The sequence below is a fragment of the Mchenga conophoros genome, linkage group LG23, assembly GCF_057382185.1.
Source record: "Mchenga conophoros isolate Kocher_MC1m ecotype Shallow Benthic linkage group LG23, M_conophoros_male_GT1.1, whole genome shotgun sequence".
Classification (NCBI taxonomy): Eukaryota; Metazoa; Chordata; class Actinopteri; order Cichliformes; family Cichlidae; genus Mchenga; species Mchenga conophoros.
Genome location: NC_140547.1, coordinates 17385418 through 17403769, shown reverse-complemented (window position 1 = coordinate 17403769; position 18352 = coordinate 17385418). Strand labels below are relative to the sequence as shown.

The 18352-nt window shown below is 39.1% G+C and overlaps 2 protein-coding genes across 2 annotated transcripts in view; one reads left to right on the top strand and one right to left on the bottom strand.

The window, feature by feature from the left end:
* Positions 1-257: 257 nt before the first annotated feature.
* On the bottom strand, positions 258-8740 carry rfc4 (replication factor C (activator 1) 4). Its single transcript, XM_085265689.1, has 11 exons — positions 8492-8740; positions 6686-6815; positions 5617-5695; positions 5059-5138; positions 4797-4916; positions 4227-4370; positions 4007-4127; positions 1105-1230; positions 921-1001; positions 723-836; positions 258-607 (listed from the first exon to the last, which is right to left on the bottom strand). Exons 2-11 carry the CDS (start codon positions 6799-6801, stop codon positions 515-517), a joined length of 1074 nt encoding a protein of 357 aa, XP_085121815.1. The 5' UTR covers positions 6802-6815; positions 8492-8740; the 3' UTR covers positions 258-514.
* The window catches only part of mcf2l2 (MCF.2 cell line derived transforming sequence-like 2), a 113701-nt gene continuing 103517 nt past the window's right edge, over positions 8169-18352 (top strand). Inside the window, exons 1-2 of the mRNA XM_085265685.1 lie at positions 8169-8268; positions 9401-10488. Of these exons, the coding sequence (XP_085121811.1) occupies positions 10410-10488 (79 nt within the window). The 5' untranslated portion in view covers positions 8169-8268; positions 9401-10409. The remainder of the gene's footprint in view (positions 8269-9400; positions 10489-18352) is intronic.

The window sequence follows — 18352 nt, the reverse complement described above, 5'->3', positions numbered from 1 at the left end:
ATCTGGGACTCTCCTCAGCTCTTTCCGGGACAGTGGCACAGCTGCCCCTCTGTTGAAGAAAAAGAAGACACTGGCAACAAAATAAAAGTCTGGCTCCTTTAAAGCAAAACTATGTTTAAATGAGAGGTGGATCAAACCTGCACTGTACTGTATTATGTGTCTTACAATTCAGTTAAGAAAGCACCAAGAGCACACGTCACAGTTTTGCTTGTTAACTCAACACTTTCCTTGAAGAATAAAAACAGTGAACCCCTGAAAACGAGAAAGAACTATTTATTATTTTCCAGAATTCAAAAAGTGTACAAAAGTATGTTGGATAAGTACCAACATGTCCTTTTTTCTTTTTTTTTTTAATGAAGTGCTCTGACGTTGTTTATGAATGATCACTGTCGCCTGGTGTCCACGGTTAAGCATCCCAAACAACAATCAAATGCAGATAAATCTGAGTTAAGTGTCTCTGTAAAGCCTTTGGTCCCAATGGGAGCAGATGACCATGACGTTTATGGAAGGGGATTTAGTTGTGGGAAGCCTCCTGCATGATGACTGAACACAGACTCAACAGCTGCAGGTACTCGTCTGCACCATCTGACAGACACTTGCACACAACCTGAACCAGAGAAAAACAAACAGATCGAGTCATTAAAAAAAGGATTTAACTTCTACATTTATTCCGACTTACTATTGTAGCTGCCAAAAAAACAGCACCGTATTATATGACTTACTGCCATCTTCTCTGTGATAGTCGACTTCTGCTTGTCACTCAGGTCCTGCTCTATGACACACTCATGAAGCTGTGTCAAGATCTGTGTGGCTGCGTAGCCTTCATCCACCATGTTCTGACAGAGAAGATGATTAAAGATTGATTGCCATACCTTTTATTTTGTGCTTAACTACCTATTTCAGGCTATTAGAACACTTACCCTGACTGCTACCTCCAGTTTTTCAAATGTTCCTCTGAAGCAGATCTGGAGCAGGTTGTCAATCATCTTGTCAGGTACAACCTAACAGAGAGCAGAAGCAAGATCTCAGATGAGAAAGACATTCTAACTACAGTTAATAATCACTTCTTGCAGTCTACTGTGATACAAATGAAGTCCAGCTCACCCCTGCTATTTCAATAACAGCACAATCAGTGATTTCCTTGTCGACATTGAGGCGTGCAGCACTTTGCAAAAATGTGATGGCTTTCCGCAGGTCACCTTCAGACACCCGCACCAAGGCTGCTATACTCTGGATTAGAAAAGACAGTTATCAGACTCCACCAGCTGTGCAAAGAAAGCAGTTGCAGTTCTGCTATAACTCAACTCACATTTAAACTGATTATACATTAAATGTTATGCAGCACATAGATTTCACTCAAATCAGATTTTCTTTTCTACAGCAAATACATTTCTGACCATGGATGGATTACCACCTGGGAAAGGTGGGCACAGGACCAGGGACAGTGACAGTGGTGGAGGAACACCGCCAGTATTACCAGACCAAACACAGTAAAATGGAAACTGGCTGTGCCCTCAGGCATCTGAATTACATTAGCCATTTTTTTAACATATCATACAGTTAAGAATATTCAACACTTCCTGCCTGTCACTGAGAACTCTTCTGCCTTGTGCTATTGTGCTTACGACGGGAGCAGGCCACACATACTCTTCACAAATGTAGAGAAGTCTGCAGTCATGATAATCCATCTATTTATGTTACAATCAAAATTTTAGGCAGGAACATTCCCTTTATCAAAAATACTTTACAGGTAAGCAAAAATGTTTATACTTGCAAAAACCATCTCTTCACACACTTTGTGTTCTTTTTTTATTTGAAAATGCAGCACCAGCAAAGGATGTTAATAATCATCTACTAATACAATTAAATCAAATGTATAGAAATGGATCATGTAGAATGACTGTAGTATGTGCTTCGACCAGTAGGTGGAGCCTCTTATTGCTTAATGAAATTGAGTGACAGTGCATTGAATCGTAAATTGACTGATGTACATATCACTTTTCTGCTCATGCTGAACACTGCAAACTTAAACCCCAGTTAGTTGTACAGGGGCTGATGTCTGCTACACCTAAAAAAGGCAACTGCAACAATCCCGTTTTAAACATTAAAAAATAAACAGCCGTTTGCTCATATACATTTGTGGACAGGCTTAACAGCCGAGCAGTTAAACAAACAGGAAAATGGGAGTTGTCTTGTTTTTTGTTTTTTTTTGGCCTCTGCAATCAAATCACAAGAAAGCTGGCTGGACTCAACTGGGAGTCTGCACCAAGGACAAAAACAAGACAAATAAGGATTGATTTGAATGGTGAATCATGCAAAGTTACTTCAGTAATGTCCAAGAACAAAAATACAGGGCTGGAAGTGAGTTTAATACAGTGAGCACGACACAAATTACTTGGGTATTTAAAACCTTGACTTTCTGTTGAGTCTGTTATGGGGAGGATGTGTGCAGATTTATCTTAAAATACTGGTGGTGCCAGGGTCAGACTCAATCTAACATTAACAAAGTTAAAAGATACAGCTCATCGTTCTGAGTTGAGCTCCTTACTAAACCCTGATTTGTACTTCTGTGTAAAAAAAACGAAAACAAAAAAACATTCAATATGTATTTGTGGATGAGTAAAATAAATGTGTTGAAACTATACTTGTACTGGTCAACTATTTAATTATTTTTGACATTTTGTAGAAGGACTAAAATGTCACATATCCTCATAGCAGTCTCCAAAAAGACCTAAAAAGTGTGTAACTGATCATCTTTAAACCTGCAGATACTGTCACTGCTGAAGATTACAGCTTCATTAGTAATAAAAGGAAAGAGCAGACTTTCTTTTATTTGTTACATGAATCGTTTTCTTTTTGTGTGCTGCTTTTGTAAAGAAAAAAAAACATAAAACATTTAGCAGCACCCACTGGTAGGATTATTATGTCTGGTAATTTCTTTTACACTCTCCTTTTAAGTCAGCCTCTCAGTTAAAATTAAAGAGCACTTTCAAATAATTATTACGAGGCATTTTTCCCCATGTATGGAGCAATTAAAAAACCTACACTAGAAGTGCGTAAGACATCTTAGAAATTTCTCACAGGTCTACATTACACTATCTGGTCTTTAAATCTGACGTCATCAGCCATGTCTGGGCCCAAACTCCGCTTAAGGTCACAGTCAAACGATCGCTGCGGCATCACTGAGGATTGAAAAACTGTCTAAATTCTTTCATCTTTAATAAAATGATCAGTGTTGCTGCTTTACAAGGTGTAACAATTAAGTTTAACATCCAGGCATCCGTGAAAACAGAATTTATGAAATTTAACGGTGTTAGAAGTTAGCAGGAAGTTAGCTCACTAGTTTCCATCTATAGTAAATATAATATACCATGTTCAGCCTGAGGGATTTCTGAAAAAAAATTAAGATGTACAGCTCTGTTTTCACTTCCAACATAAATGAAGACAGAAAACTAAACAGCAGTGACGTTTATAGGGTTTACTGAAGTTTGGCTAGCTGGTATATAATGATGTGCTACATGATCGCTAGCGACACAGCTATGTTAGTATAAATACAGATAGGCTGGAGGACGAACGCTAACTTTTTCCCACTCAATAAAAGTTAACGTGAGGGTTCCCGAAGGTTATGGGACAAATGCAACCGCATGGCAAGATGCTGTAAACTGACCAAACTTCAGTCAGGAGAACGACTGATATAATCCATCCACAATACCAGGTTAGTCATTAATATACTGCTGCATGGGCTCGGCTGTAGTTACATCGTAAGGTTTCAAAACCTGAAGCTTTAAAATGAATAGTGGTAATAAAAACAGAGAGGCGGACCACTGTGATCACTGACTGTTTTTAGGGGCTTCTTGAGATTAAATAGAACAAGATACAAAGCATTAGAACATGTTAAAAACACAAAAGCCTTATTAAACGCTGAGTCGTTTGGGCCCAGAAGCAGGATTCATCACGTCATCACTTGAAGACCGGATAGCAGCACAATCATTTTCTTTCTTCCTACCTCTTTGGTGTACTTGAGGTTCTCCTTTTCGCATATCTCTAGTAGGCGTTCTTCCTGGATCTGATTGGCTAGAGGTTTGAAGCGAAACTTGGAGCACCGAGAAGTCAGAGGCTCAATAATCCTAGAAAACACACAGACATACAAGCAGGATTACAATAACTGTGTGTTAACTGTGTAATCTGTGTGTTTAATTGATTCTGAGCAACAACCCACAGCAGACCTGCTTATATAGTTACAGATGAGACAAAACCGAGTTGTGCGAGACTCCTTCTCCATGGTCCGTCTGAGAGCAGCTTGAGCTGGCGCTGTCATGGAATCGGCCTCATCCAGTATGATGATCTTAAAAGGAGGACACGACTTCCCGCTGCAAATGTAGCAAAATAGTGAAAGTTTCAGCATTAGTTTGGACTTTACTGACAGAGACTTTGGTACTTTATTTCAATAATTATTCCAAAAGCTGTTCTATCTGTAAACTGAGTTATCATCAGAGCACTGCTGGCACCACTGAAATGTGCTTTATGACGCACAGTCACTTTACCTTTATAGCCAAAAATATTTGCATGTTTTAAAGGAAAACTGTACATACAGGAACTTATTCCTTCAGTTTGTGATTGGCTCTACAATTAGAGGATGACGTCTGATGTATGCAGAGCTGAAAACAATCCCAGTTTGCCTTTTAATTCACATTTACCAATTTATAAATGTGAGTAACCTCGTACAAAAAAAACCCAAAACAAAAAATAAGTCTAGCTGTTTTCTTATTATCACAAACTGTAAAATGCTGACTCACTCTGGGCGTGTCCCGGCAACAGTGAGCTGAGCAAAGTTTTTGACTTTATCTCTGACGACCTGGATGCCTCTTTCATCTGAGGCATTGAGCTCCAGCACCCTCTGCCTGTACAGTTCTGGACTGAAAACAGAGACATGAGTCAAATATGAGCAGGAACAGTGCAAAGAAAAAAGGAGAGAGATCAACAAAGGTTTAAAAACTATGATGAAGAAATGACTGATGTGAAATCTCTTATCAAATACCACACATACAGTTTACCCACCCATAAAGTTCTCTGGCAGCAGCTAAGATGGTAGAGGTCTTTCCTGTTCCAGGAGGGCCATAGAAGAGCAAGTTGGGAAGCTGCAATTTAAACACAGATCCAATGATACTGTGCCTTTATGGCCTTGCAGAATGTGCAAAATGAGCACAAGTACAACCCGAATACAAAAATATTGGAAATAACCATGTTTATACTGTATATCTGACAACACACTGCTACATTGTGACAAAGCAATCTGACACAAGTTCGAAAACATTCTTACAGTATACGTGGTACATGCACGAGAACAAAAACACACTCATCTCCTATCAGGTGATGGGAAGTCTGCTGACTAAAGTTGTCTGTCAGATAAGAGAAATGTTTACTGTCCACTTCCACCCAAAACAACCCTCCACATTATGATCTTGAAAGGCTCTGTTCTGAATCACAAGATTAAAGGGACCAAAAACCAGAGTGTATGGCATTTTCATTGTCATCAACAAACCAAATGCAGTAATGCAGCCAAGGCTATAACCGCCCCCCCCCCCCCCCAAAAAAAACCAACCAAATGTTACTTACATCTGCTCCTTCCAGAGACTTCTTCAACACTGCTACAACCTCCTCCTGAAAGGCCACCTCATCAACACACTTTGGCCTGCTGGAGTTCATTGAAGAAAGAGGAAAAAAAAAAAAACTGGTTTGAGTACCTCACAAGCTTCAATATCAGCACAGGCTACAGATTATATATAGACTCCAGAGAACTGTGCAACAACAAAACAGAAGCACTTTTAACCGCATCACCGTGAAATATTTGTTCAATTTAAACATCTGAAAGTCAATAATATGACTCACTATCCATTACATTTCACATTGTCTTGCCTCTAAAATGACAAACATGACCTTATATCATAATTTAGGTGATAATTGTGTGTTAAACAAAAGTTTCACAAAAATATGACTTTAGATTATTTTATTGTCATTAGTCAACATATCGCAGAAGCACTGCTGAACAAAATTACAAAAAGAGAAGAACACAAAAAAAAAAGGATCACAAAGACAGAACCAGGTTAAAATACTGTAGTGTAACTATCTATTACACAATAACTGATAGAATAAAATATATTAGGATGATAGTGCACTGCATAAGAATATTAAATAAATATATACATAATAAATAATACATTTGTGAAATAATGGCAGTCAGTTAAAAGGACCAGAAATTCTTGTAAAGATGGGAAAGGAAAAAAAAAAAACAAGGTACGTCCAACTGTTTTATTTGTAGCTCTGTGGTCACCCTCCAACGCACTTACATGCAAACTATGTGTTCCATGTTTGGGGGATTTAATAATCATTTTGAGTCAAGAAACAATCCTGAATTTCACTGTGACATCAAAAGATGATCAAAATGTAAAAATGAGACACATGACGCTATTATTCATTATGCATTTTACAGATTAAACATTTCTGTAAATCAACCCCAAGACTAAAAAAACAAAACAAAAAAATGTTGGATTTTTATGGCAATACTGAACAGTCCCCCGGTTAAAAGGCGGTTAAAAGTTTTGTCCTGAAGGATTCTTGAGATTCCTGTAACTCTGTATAGTTAATCAGATGTAGTGTACAGTACACCTTTGTGGGTCATACTTACTACTTTTCTACCCAAGGAACAGCCTTGGCTTTCTTCTCTGCACTGGGTCCAGCCACTGCCTTATCTTTCTGAGGCCTGGCTGCCTGACCTGTTGCTCCTTTCAAAAATGCTTGCATGACTCTTCTTTATTCTGTTAAAATGAACATACAAAATGCACACACTATAATTATTATATCATAATTATACAGAGGTAGGGTAGGTTGTAACAATATTTTGGAAACAAAGATAAAACAAATGTCCAGCACTGTGCAGAATTCCATCCTGTACCATGATGTCCACATGTAGCTGCCTTGTTTAATCAAGCTATTCTCGTGAAAGCTGCAATATTCAAAGACATGTCACCTAACAAGTAAACCATAACATGCCAGAATAATTGAAATCCAAATTATCAAGCCAATTATGAGCTACATCATATATGCACCCCTTATTTCTAATCCTGTTCATTCAAGTAACTTTCAAGAAAATGAAAGCATCTTTAGCTCCACCTCCAGCTCAGCCTGCTGTCTTTTTGTTAGTGTCACCATCTCCCAACCATTGATTACGGAGTAGTGTTGGAGACAAAGTTAGAGAGGGAGCCAAGTTAATCAAACAAACAAAACCAAAAGAAAGAAACAAAAAAAGCAACATTTTACAACTTCAACCTAAAGCGCTCCATCTATGCAAGATAGCATGGGTGCTGTGTAGGAGTAAAGTCAGTTTCAGTCCACTTCTGTCAGTTTGGACAAGTGCAGAGACAGTGGATATCTAGGACAAAGGATGCTGAATATGGAGCTAGCAGAAAGGAGGAAACAAGGAAGAACACAGATAATAATAATGGATTGGATTTATATAGCGCTTTTCAAGGCACCCAAAGCGCTTTACAATACCACTATTCATTCACTCTCACACACTGGTGGAGGCAAGCTACAGTTGTAGCCACAGCTGCCCTGGGGCAGACTGACAGAAGCGAGGCTGCCATATCGCGCCATCGGCCCCTCTGGCCAACACCAGTAGGCAAGTAGGGTAAAGTGTCTTGCCCAAGGACACAACGACCAGAACAGAGAGCCCAGGGATCGAACCGGCGACCTTCCGGTTACAGATGCGATTTCCAACCCCCTGAGCCACGGTCGCCCGGAGGTTCATTGACGTAGTGTGGGAGGACATGCAGAGTTGAAGTGACAGAGAAGGATGCTAGGAGGCACACTGTGGCGACCCCTAAACAGTGCAGCCAAAAGAAGAAGAGGCACGCCTCAGAAAGATCGCTCTGTTGTACTGAAAGATTTGCTACAAGTCTTTTTAGACCCGGTATGCACAAGTATGAGTTAACAGATCGTTTAAAGAATGGTTGAACGACTGGAGAAAAAGACATAACAATCATTAATCGTTAACGTCAAGCCTTATTTCATTCGTTGGACAGTAAACGTTAAAATTTGACATCATAACGTTGGGATGCAAGAGCGGCACTTAAGAAATTTAACATCACAACAGACAGAACTGTATTCATTATGTAGCTCGCTAATGAGAAAGTGAAGTTAGTGGTTTACTTTGAACAGCAGAGACAGCTTGACCCAGACATCACTGGTGTGTAGCCCATGTTAGCTGCGGTTAGTAAACACTTAAAGAAATATTTCCACGCCGTCTTCCTGAACATTAAATGGCATTTGGCACTGTTTTTAGCATCATAGCACAACTTATCACGGAAGCTAACGAGGCTAGGTGAGTTAGCCACTGTGCTTACTATGAGCTAATAACATTAGCCCCGTTGTTAGCTCCAAAGGGCCGCCTTGTGTCTTTTTTCATAAACATGGACCGCTTTAGAAGTCTTACCTAGGGCGGAGTGAATGAATATCTAAAACTCCAATAGTAGTAATAATAATTCTGGCAGCTGGCTCGACCCCTGTCTGCTTAACTCCGTGTCCTCAACAACGTCAGTAAGTCTTCCCGCGCTAGCGGCCGAAAACACTTCCGTCGACGTTATTGTGTACCTTCCAATCATATGGTGCGGACGCCGCTCGTTTCCTTAGTCACGTCTCCTCCCATCCCTTTCTCCTTTTGGGGGAGAGGGGCTTTTTTTGTCTCCTTTTCATTCTATATCCTTCATAATTTCCCGTTATTTTCGTTTGGTTTGTTAATACGCAATATTTCCGCTTATATTCTAAACTGTTAAATTTTAGACAAATAAACAAATAAATAATCCGATAGTTTAGATTTAATGATTTCATCTGACAAAAACAAACACTGTGTAGTCATGTTCCTAAGAAATACAGGATTATGTGCTTTGTTTTGTCAGCCAGTTGATGGGCCATTGATCTTGGCTGTTTCTGTTGTACAGCCTGTGATTGCCTGCAGAGAGAAGATGAATGAGTAGCAAGAGCACAGATGTCTCTGGCTAATAGACAGTCCCAGGAGCATACAGGGCCACGGAGAGATGCTAGAGCCCCTTACATTGTTTGGTTCTGGCAAAATGTGGAGCTGGATTAGCAGAGCGGCTTTAGTAGCACCGAATGACTATGTGAAGTGAAAGCGTAAATGATTTGTTTTGTTCGTGCTCTTGCGTGATGAGTCGTGTGAGTTATTTAATTTAACACGGTCTTTTTGATGGCTAAATATGTAGGGTTTTAAAAATGTTTTATGTTATTTTCCCACATATTTAACAAAAACAGAATATATATATATTTTTTATAATGTTTAATTTGATAATCATTGTGTGTTCCTGGGGCTCCCCTCCTCTTACAGTCCAGCTCCAGGCACCAGGATTTCTCTCTTGGACCTATTAACCCCCACCCCACCCTCAGCCAGCTCTGTGTCTCTCCCTCCGCCCTGCAGGCAGGTGAAGCAGCCTTCTGATTCGTTTTCCTTCTGTGTGACTCAGCTTCTTTATGAGAGCAAATAGAGCATCATCAAAGCAGCAGCACCACTGATTTCCTGCCCATCAAGCTTGAGGAGTTTCCCTTTCAATGGAGTTGACTCAACTATCTCCCCTGGCTGAGGAGCATTCTGTCTTTTCCTAGGTTAGAGGTGCTGTAAATATTTACTTTTGTTCTATGAGGATTTTTCTGGTTTTCAGTTGGGGCTTGGAGCATCATGACAAGGAACGGTTGGCTCTATTCGTGTCTGGATGGCTGATCAATAATTGGATGTTTTTACTTACAAATTTTCTGAAAATGCAGTTTTATTTTTTACTATTGGCACAGTTTTCTGACTGATAGGGTGACAAACAAATTGCCTCTTTTGTTGTCTTTCCGCTTGACTTGTTCTGGCTTTTATTGTTTAATTGCTTAACAGTTACCTTGCCATTGTTTTTTACTGAACACTGACTGGCAGATTATCTTGCTCACCGTTCAATTGACTAAGCTATTTTATTTTCTATTCTATCAACCCCAAATGGTTTTTTTTTTGTTACTTTATATGTGCCTTACTAGCAGCGTGGTTATTTTATACGTAGACTTACTATTTAGCTAAGTGGCTGGGAGTGGCATCAACATTATCATTATCCCCAGGCTTTGTGGCTGTCTGTGATGGTGATAAATGTGAGGAAGGACTTGGAATAAGAGTATAAATAAGAATCAACATATATGAGGGGAAGAAAGGGAGACACAAATCTCAGGGGAGAAAATTGGATTAGGGAGCAAAAGCAGGGGAGACTGTCTGGGGTGGAAGGGTGACGAGAGGAGGTGTGGCAGCAGAGAGAGAGAGTGAGACGAAGAGAGATCAAGAGAAGAGTGGATGCAACCCACACCCTGAGATGCTGTGCTGGCTGAGAGAGGACGAGATGTCGGTTCAGGAGCTGCTACAGAGGGTCGAGTGTGTCATCACTCATGTCGGTAAGTCATCGTATATCTTCTCAGTTTCCCCCCTTTGTCTGTCTGTTCATGTTTCACTCTCAGGTGGATTAATTAGAATAAGAGAAGCGGATGTTTTAAACGGTATCCTCTCATGGGAAATTCTAAGGAGAGCCCGCCTCTTGGAATATACCCTCGTTGTGGTGAAAGATCTTCATCTATAAATCTTTGACTTGTGATTAGGAAGCAGGGCAAATGAAATGGAGGCAGGGAATTTCCATCCTCTCATCAGGACCACTGAGTGAAGAGGGATGCGATGGGCAATAAGGAACATGTGCCAAAGAGTGTAGCAGAGAAGTCATTGGGTTCAGTTGTGATTTTCAGCAGCAATCAACATTTTTTTTAATTGATTTTTCATTTCATTCTCATTTTCACTGGCATACATTAACTGTTTCCTTTGATGCGAGTAAATATTACTGAGACCAGGATCTTATTTTCTTGTTTTAATATAAATAATGATGATACATATTCAGTCTTCCATTGATATTGTCCATTTAAGTTTCTGTCTTGTTACCTTTACTCAGTTTTTTCATTGTGCCTTTTATTTCCACCTCTCCTCTTTGCCCTTCTCTCATAGTAATCACTTCTTTTCCATCCCGAGTTCGTCCTTTCTCTCCCCTCTGTGTGTCCTTCATTCTGCCTTCCATGTAGTTCAGTCCACTCAAACCTTTTTTTCTCCTTGCACTTTTCTCCTCATTCATCCATCATTTTTCATCCTCCTTCTCTCTAATTCCGCATCCGGGTTGTTTCTGGTGTGGAAGTAGGTTAATGTGCCACGCTGGAGACGGTTGCATTGCACAGTATTCTCCATTGCTGCACTGCCTGCACTGCACAGTAGCTAAGAGAATGATGGGTAGGGGGGCGGAGGGCAGCCTGTGAAGAGTGTTACTATGGAAACTGGCTCTGAATTAATTTACTGGAAATCATGCTCGCTCAGTATGCTGCCACCAGTGTTTGCAGCACAGATGATTCTGTAAAGGTGTTAATTTAACTGGATATTGTTATATTCTTCACCTGTTTTTAAAAGATTACTTGTTATACCCATTATATAATTGAGAAACTATTGATATTGGTCTCATGCTAACCTGAGTGTAACTTAATTTTAAGTCTGCACTCTGAAGTTAATTGATTTACAGTAGTGTGACTTGTTTCAGTCCAAAAAAGAATGACACGAAACTACAATATGACTCTGTGAACTGATTTATGTCTGCACATCATTAATACACAGACCCAACCATCAATGATCTGTCTATGCAGCTAATTTGTCATTAATAAAATTTGTTCATTATTATTATTTTTTGTTACTTCAGGCCTTTCAGTTCGGTCTTAAAGTTATACATTACTAAAATTTCATAACAAATATTGGATGTCCAGTTAAAGGCCTCTCTCTGTGATTGATGATTACAATTAACCTTAACCCCACTTTTTAGAGGCAAATAAAAGGAATATATATTTTTTTCAAAACAACAAAAACTGCATAGATTCACTCCAAGTACTCCAGTTTTCTCCGATGTGTGTTAGGTTAATCAGTGATTCTAAATTGACAAAAGTGTGAATGTGAGTGTGAATAATTGCCTGTCTATCCGTGTTAGCTTTGCGATGGATGACCAGTATCAGTGTGTGTCCAGTGAAAGCTCAGATGGGCTCCAGTCAAAGGCTGCAGTTTAACAGTCAGTTTACTTAAGAAGGTTCCTAATTGAGTGACGTGAAGCTGGAAGCATCTGTGTGAGAACAATAATAAGAGCTGGATGAATTCTCTAATTAAGTAAATGTGCTGCATTGCTTCATGTATGGTCCCCTTTAGCACTGGATACATTGAACCATCCTTTATGAAAGGTGAGAAAATATTGCTCTCCCACAATTCAAATATGCATTAACAGCTCATGAAAACAAACTTTTAACATTACACTCAAGCTACACAGATTATCATGTAAATTACTGCAGTTTTTTTCTTTTTCATACTGCAACTGCCTAATATGCATTTATACTTCTTTCAATAATTTGTTTAACTGTCAACTAAATGAGCATTGTGCTACTTAACAAAATTACTTGGGAGATGCTGAAGCTTTAATAAAGGCAAGACTTAAAGTGAATCACCTCTTCAGCGGGAAGGGAAAGTATGAGTCGGTTGCTGAATGAGGCAATTTTTCCTAATACAGCTATTCACTGTTACGACTGGTAGGCTGCTATATTCCAGTGTTGCATAAAAAGCATGTTATCTAAGATGAACCTTTTTGGAATTCATCTACAGGACTCTGTAGTTTCACCACAGCAGGCCCATGTTAATAAATGCAGTTTAATTTCCTGAGCACTGGATTTCAAAGTTACTATGAAATCGCCATCATTCTATGACTTTATAATATTTCTCACCAGGGTAAAGTGAAAGTGATTACCAAAAAATATTGGTGGTCATTTTTTTCACTATTCCTTTATGAGTATAAACAAAACAAACTATAAGGGCTTTTGGTGATGTAATTCCACCTCTGCTTATTGTCATTAAAGGAATGACAGACACTCTCTCTAATTTTCTGTACAGTCATTTTGAAGAGAGCTTGTTGGCTTTTCACCTTTGATATTGTGCAGGCAGCAGGAGGAGGAGAAGCCTCAAATGGCAGAATATAATTGATCAAAGATGGAATCAATTTTCCTTGGTGTGTGTTAGATCAGTAGAGACAGATCATGAGAATGTACTGTACCAATGTTATAAGATGATACTGTTTGACATGAATTGGGTTTCAGAGCATGCAGAAACAGAGGAAGAGCCAAACAGTTTCAGGCAACACTTTCAAACCTTATCTGAACTGGTGATGTCATTATGAGCACATATAGGAGGTGACTAATGTTATGTTAGTCACGTTGCATATTAGCTTGCAGGAGAATCCAGGGATAGTTGTAACGTGGGTCAGTTGTAGCACTTCCAATTTCTCCAATCAGAGCTAAGTGTCAAATGATGTGATTCATCCTGTACATGCCCAATTCATTTCTTCTATCACATGTGAAAAATTAGCACATTTTGGCAAACACAGACAGTTTAAGAAGAAAAAAATTAATTTGTATGCAAAAAAGTATGTTTTTTTATTTCAACTTTATGTTAATTTCTAATAGCATTATCTGCTTTGCAGTTAAACTCATCAAACTTAAATTATGTTATTTGTATGTCTATGGGGATATATTCTGTGTAGGTCTTTAGTGCTAATGTTTTAGCCGTTGGCTGTAATGTTAGCTAGTTCATGGCTATAGGAGTCTGGGTCAGTTGTAACAGCAACAGTCTGGGTTAGTTGTAACAATAATGCAGATGTTACAACTTACCACACTATTACTTTAACTTATATTAAACAAGTTGGGACAATGACACCAGCAGAGAAAGGTTCACTGGTCACCTTTGTATATGCGGTTAATGCCATTGGCAACACAGTTCCTCCAATGTTTGTGTTCCCACGTTATGCAGACCACTTTGTCAGAGATGGGCCAGTAGGAAATACTGGTAGTGGAAATAAATCAGGATGGGTGCAAGAAACAGATTTCCTCATCTTTCTGAAGCACTTTGCAAACCACACCAAGGTAAGCCATGAAAAAAGTAATTCTTCTCATGGATGTTCAAAAGCTAGATTTCTGCATTCTGTCACACATAGCTACATAAATAGTTCTAAGTGCATTCAGGTGTTGAATAAAAAAGATTACATGTTAAGATTTTGTCAGTTTTTTCACCCATGGATATGTTACAACTAATCCAGGCTATGGGGTCAATTGTAACGTTTCACTCTTTGTGTCTGAGACCACACCATGCAATGAGTAATTGTGCTGCAGAGAAAATAGCTGTACTATTTAATAGCAGATATATGTAAATACTTTGCATTACATTTTGAATCCACTACCTTAAAAGAGCTCCAAGCTACAGACAGAAATGTCAAACGTTATGTTACAACTATCCCCTGTTTCCCCTACACAATTCCCAGTTGTTTTAATTATGAGTTATCTTGCCAACAAAATGCCAACCTGTTATGGATCTGTGATTCCTCTTCTCGGTTGAAGTCTTTTCTACATAACTGAGAAAATGTAAATCTTATTGGATGACTGTTGTACACAGCTATCTGTCACATGTCAAATAAATAAATTAAAAACATTTATATAATTGGAAAGGATTAAATAGAGTTAGGTGAAGTCATTTGGGTATACCTCCTGGTCTACCTCCAGGTGTTTTGGGCTTGATTGAACTTGAAGAGACTATGGAGCAGACCCAGGACATGCTGAAGAGATTATGTCTTCTGACTAGCTTCTTAATGCCTCGCTTTGCCCCCTTAAAAAAGCTAGGTGGTCTGTAGTGTGTGTATGAAAATCGCTATATATCATTTATGATATTGTATTGAGTTTATGGTGCTAGATTAGATGCTTATCCTTACAGCTTGGAACTCAAATCATAATGTGGTCATATATGTCGTTTGGTATAAGATACAACAGGGCAGAATTAGCAGTATTGTTGCCTGGCCTTTTGCTTGCTGCATTGTATCTTTCTGGAGATTCATCTAACATTACACTACCAGTTTTCTGTATTTGACAGCGTTCACATCTTACATGTCTTCAGAGGTCCGCTACTGAAATCTCAACTGCAGCCTATTGATAGCAGCTCAGGATTTGTAATATTATTCAGAGGCCTCCTGCCTGAAACCCCTGTCACCCACCCAAGCTTCCAAACAGCGCCAACCTTTGTAGTGATGACGTTAGCACTGTATTCTCTCTGCTTCCTCTTCCTGTATATGATACAGGAGTGGAGGTGGGGAGGGGAGGCACACCATATCCTTTGGAAAGTGTCTTTCTTTCTGTCTGCTGGACAGAGGCCAGCTGAACGGTCCTGCTCACAACAATAGAGCTGAACAATAGCACAGGAGAACTTTCACAGTTTGGCCTAATTTTTTTACAGAACAATTTTTAAGAGGATAAATGCTGAGCAGGTCAAATGAGCCAAGGTCAAGTGGTCTGGTCACAGTTTCAGTGTTGACTACAGGGCAAACTCGTTGATACAACTACTGTTTTCCTTTTAGTTTTTCATTTTGAAAACTTCAGTTGGCTGTCAAGATACTTGATAAATTTTGAAAGGTATTCCTGTAATCACAGTGTTCCTTGGAAACGCTCATCAGGACATGTGAATCATTTCATAGTTTCACTTTTAGTTTTTTGCAGTTTATCAGGAACGCTAACTGTTTTGCTTTCCTTGAAAGTTCTGAAATGATTTCACCAATAACTTAACTGGTAAACACGCCGAGTGAAAGCTTGTTTTTTATGCTAACAATAAAGTGCTAAAGAGAACAGAAAACAACATCTGTTCCTTTTCGATCTGGGACTGGTGGGAATGCCATGTTCATCAATTATTCAGATTGCTCTAGTGCCTGGTCTGAAACGTCAGTACTCAGTAATGTGTGGAAATGTCCGTCTTGTGCATCCTGGACTGTCACTTTAAGATAGTTTGCTTGCGTCATTTCAAGTCTATGGTGATTTTCTGGTTCCAGTAGGAGAAGGTCATTGTCAGTGAGCTAGCCAAGGCCTGCAGTGACATAATCCATGATGTCAGCGGTTAGAACAGTAGTTGACCAAAAATAGACTTTTTTTTTAATGGACCAGCAGAATAAAAGCTCTATTCTTTTTGTTGAAATAGTTTTGAAAAATGCAATTCCTACAGGCTGCTCTAACTGATATACATGCAGCTCATGTAACCCTAGCTAACACTTTCAAACACGAGTGGAGAAAGATTCAGGCTGATGCGTGAACTGTCTGAATGGAAATACTGTATAAGGCTAGACTGTAACACCAGAAGTTTCTGAGAAAAGTCATTTTAAGAGTAACTTGTGTGAACTAGATGTTAAATAACACAGTAAGTAAGAAACTTGGTTACATTTTAGTAAAAAAAAATTTCTCCTCCACAAACTGTCCAGTCACACAACACAAAAAGAACCAAGACAACTGATTTACAATACCCCAGAACTTTTTTGTCGCATGTCCTGTAATGAAGAGTCCTGTAGTCGTGTGGAAAGGACAAACATTTCTGAGAAGCTGAGGTCACTGACAGATATTGGCTGTTGCTGATGACTGTAGTTGTCTTGGTCGCAGCTGATTAGCACTCAGTGGTTTTTCTCATCTTCATGTGTGAAAAGAGAATTAAAGGAAAGGAATTAAACAGGTACAATTTAGTACGATAAAACCTCAAATACAAGTAATGTGTCACGCCAAATTGCAGTAATGCATCCTCCTCAGTCACCTTAAATATTATATTTTCATGTATTTTTATATGGAATGAAAAGTTTTAACAGTCAGAAAATATCAACATTTAACCTAAAAGAAAAAGTCTGATAAACTGCCAAAACTATTGTCTGCAAGGAATATTTATTATATATCACATACATTCTGTAACACACTTATTAGACTATTTGGACACACGCGCCACAGCCTTGACCCACTTTTTGGACACAACCCAACATATGTGCATGTAAATATTTGCCATCTTACTATTTTATATCTTCTTAACATTTTTTAACTAAGAAATTAAAAGTATCCGAGAAGAGGTGGAGGGAAAACACTTATTGATGGATAACCAACATCATACAGTTTTTTCTCTTCTGAATAATGTAGTCGATGCAACTATATGCATCTTTGACTCTGAGTGTGACCAAAACCTGTCTAATTGTGCTGTTTTACATACATGATCAGTTCAAAGTCTAAAGCTTTGTCTATAGATAGGGCGTGGCAGCCATCTCACACGCATCCATAACTAGTGAAGAAACAATGTGGAGAAGCCTTATAAATCATTTGAGAGGAGGGGGCATAAAAGAAGCAGGACGGGGGGAAAGGAAAGCTGGGAGTAAACATGGAAGGATGCAGAGGAGAAGGGAAGTCCCCGCTGCCTGATGAGAGTATTGTTGAGGATATTTGTGTAAACTGTGGTAAGAACTGAGCAGCTAAGCCGGTCACAAGGCTGCCAGGAGAGGCTCAACCCCCCTCTTTGACGAAAACACGAACATTAGCACACACATATCCATACCTCTCTGCCGTTTCTTGCTACTCTTACACACAAAATGACAAGGACTGGTCCTGAACTACTGAGGAAAACCAGACAGCCCTGAGGAGTGGACTGTAGTATCACCAGATCTTTGTATGTGTGTGTTGCTGTGGACATTGGACTGGATGTTGGTTTAGCGGTGTGGCTCAGCCCCTCCTGTACACTGTGTCACAGAAAGATCAGCAGCAACATGGGATCAGTAATATGTAAGTGACTGTCATATCGACTGTAGTGACTGTGTTATAGGTGTGTGTGCTATATAGCTTTGACTTAATCCGTACTCAGTAAAAAAGAGCTTTAAAGGGTCAAAGCCTATAATAATGCTGCTTCCTTAGTACCACCTTGTCAATGGTAGTGATGGGGATACACACGAGTCTGTAGTGGTTTGTCAGGAGTGGGAGTGAAATGGACCTGCAGCTTATTAATACAGTTTTGTGTGGTAAAGTGTTAGTCTATCCCATGTGTTTGATCTTGTGAAATATAAAATACAAGCAGGTAAGCTACATTATTGTACATGCTAACATTTTCATACATGGTGGCGGCACGAACACAGTTTAACAAAGTGCAGATTTCTCAGTTTTTGCTTATTGTGACATGATAATAATAACATATGATAAACTAATGTAAAACACTGATTGTGAGACTGCATAGAGATGGAAGAGGGCAAAATAACTTAAATGGGCACCTGAATAATAATAGCTTATGCAGTGGTGAGGAGTTATTGAAAGAGTCAATTTAACTATAACAGAAGGTGCAGAAGCTCTATTTGAAAAATTAGCTGAAAAATATGTTTTGATT

Coding starts and splice junctions, on each gene's coding strand:
- rfc4 (XM_085265689.1), bottom strand. CDS start 6,801: ATGCAAGCATTTTTGAAAGGAGCAACAGGTCAGGCAGCCAGGCCTCAG. Junction 1,231..4,006: donor ACCTCAAGTACACCAAAGAG/GTAGGAAGAAAG, acceptor TTTCTAATCCAG/AGTATAGCAGCCTTGGTGCG. Junction 608..722: donor CTATCACAGAGAAGATGGCA/GTAAGTCATATA, acceptor TCTCTGGTTCAG/GTTGTGTGCAAGTGTCTGTC.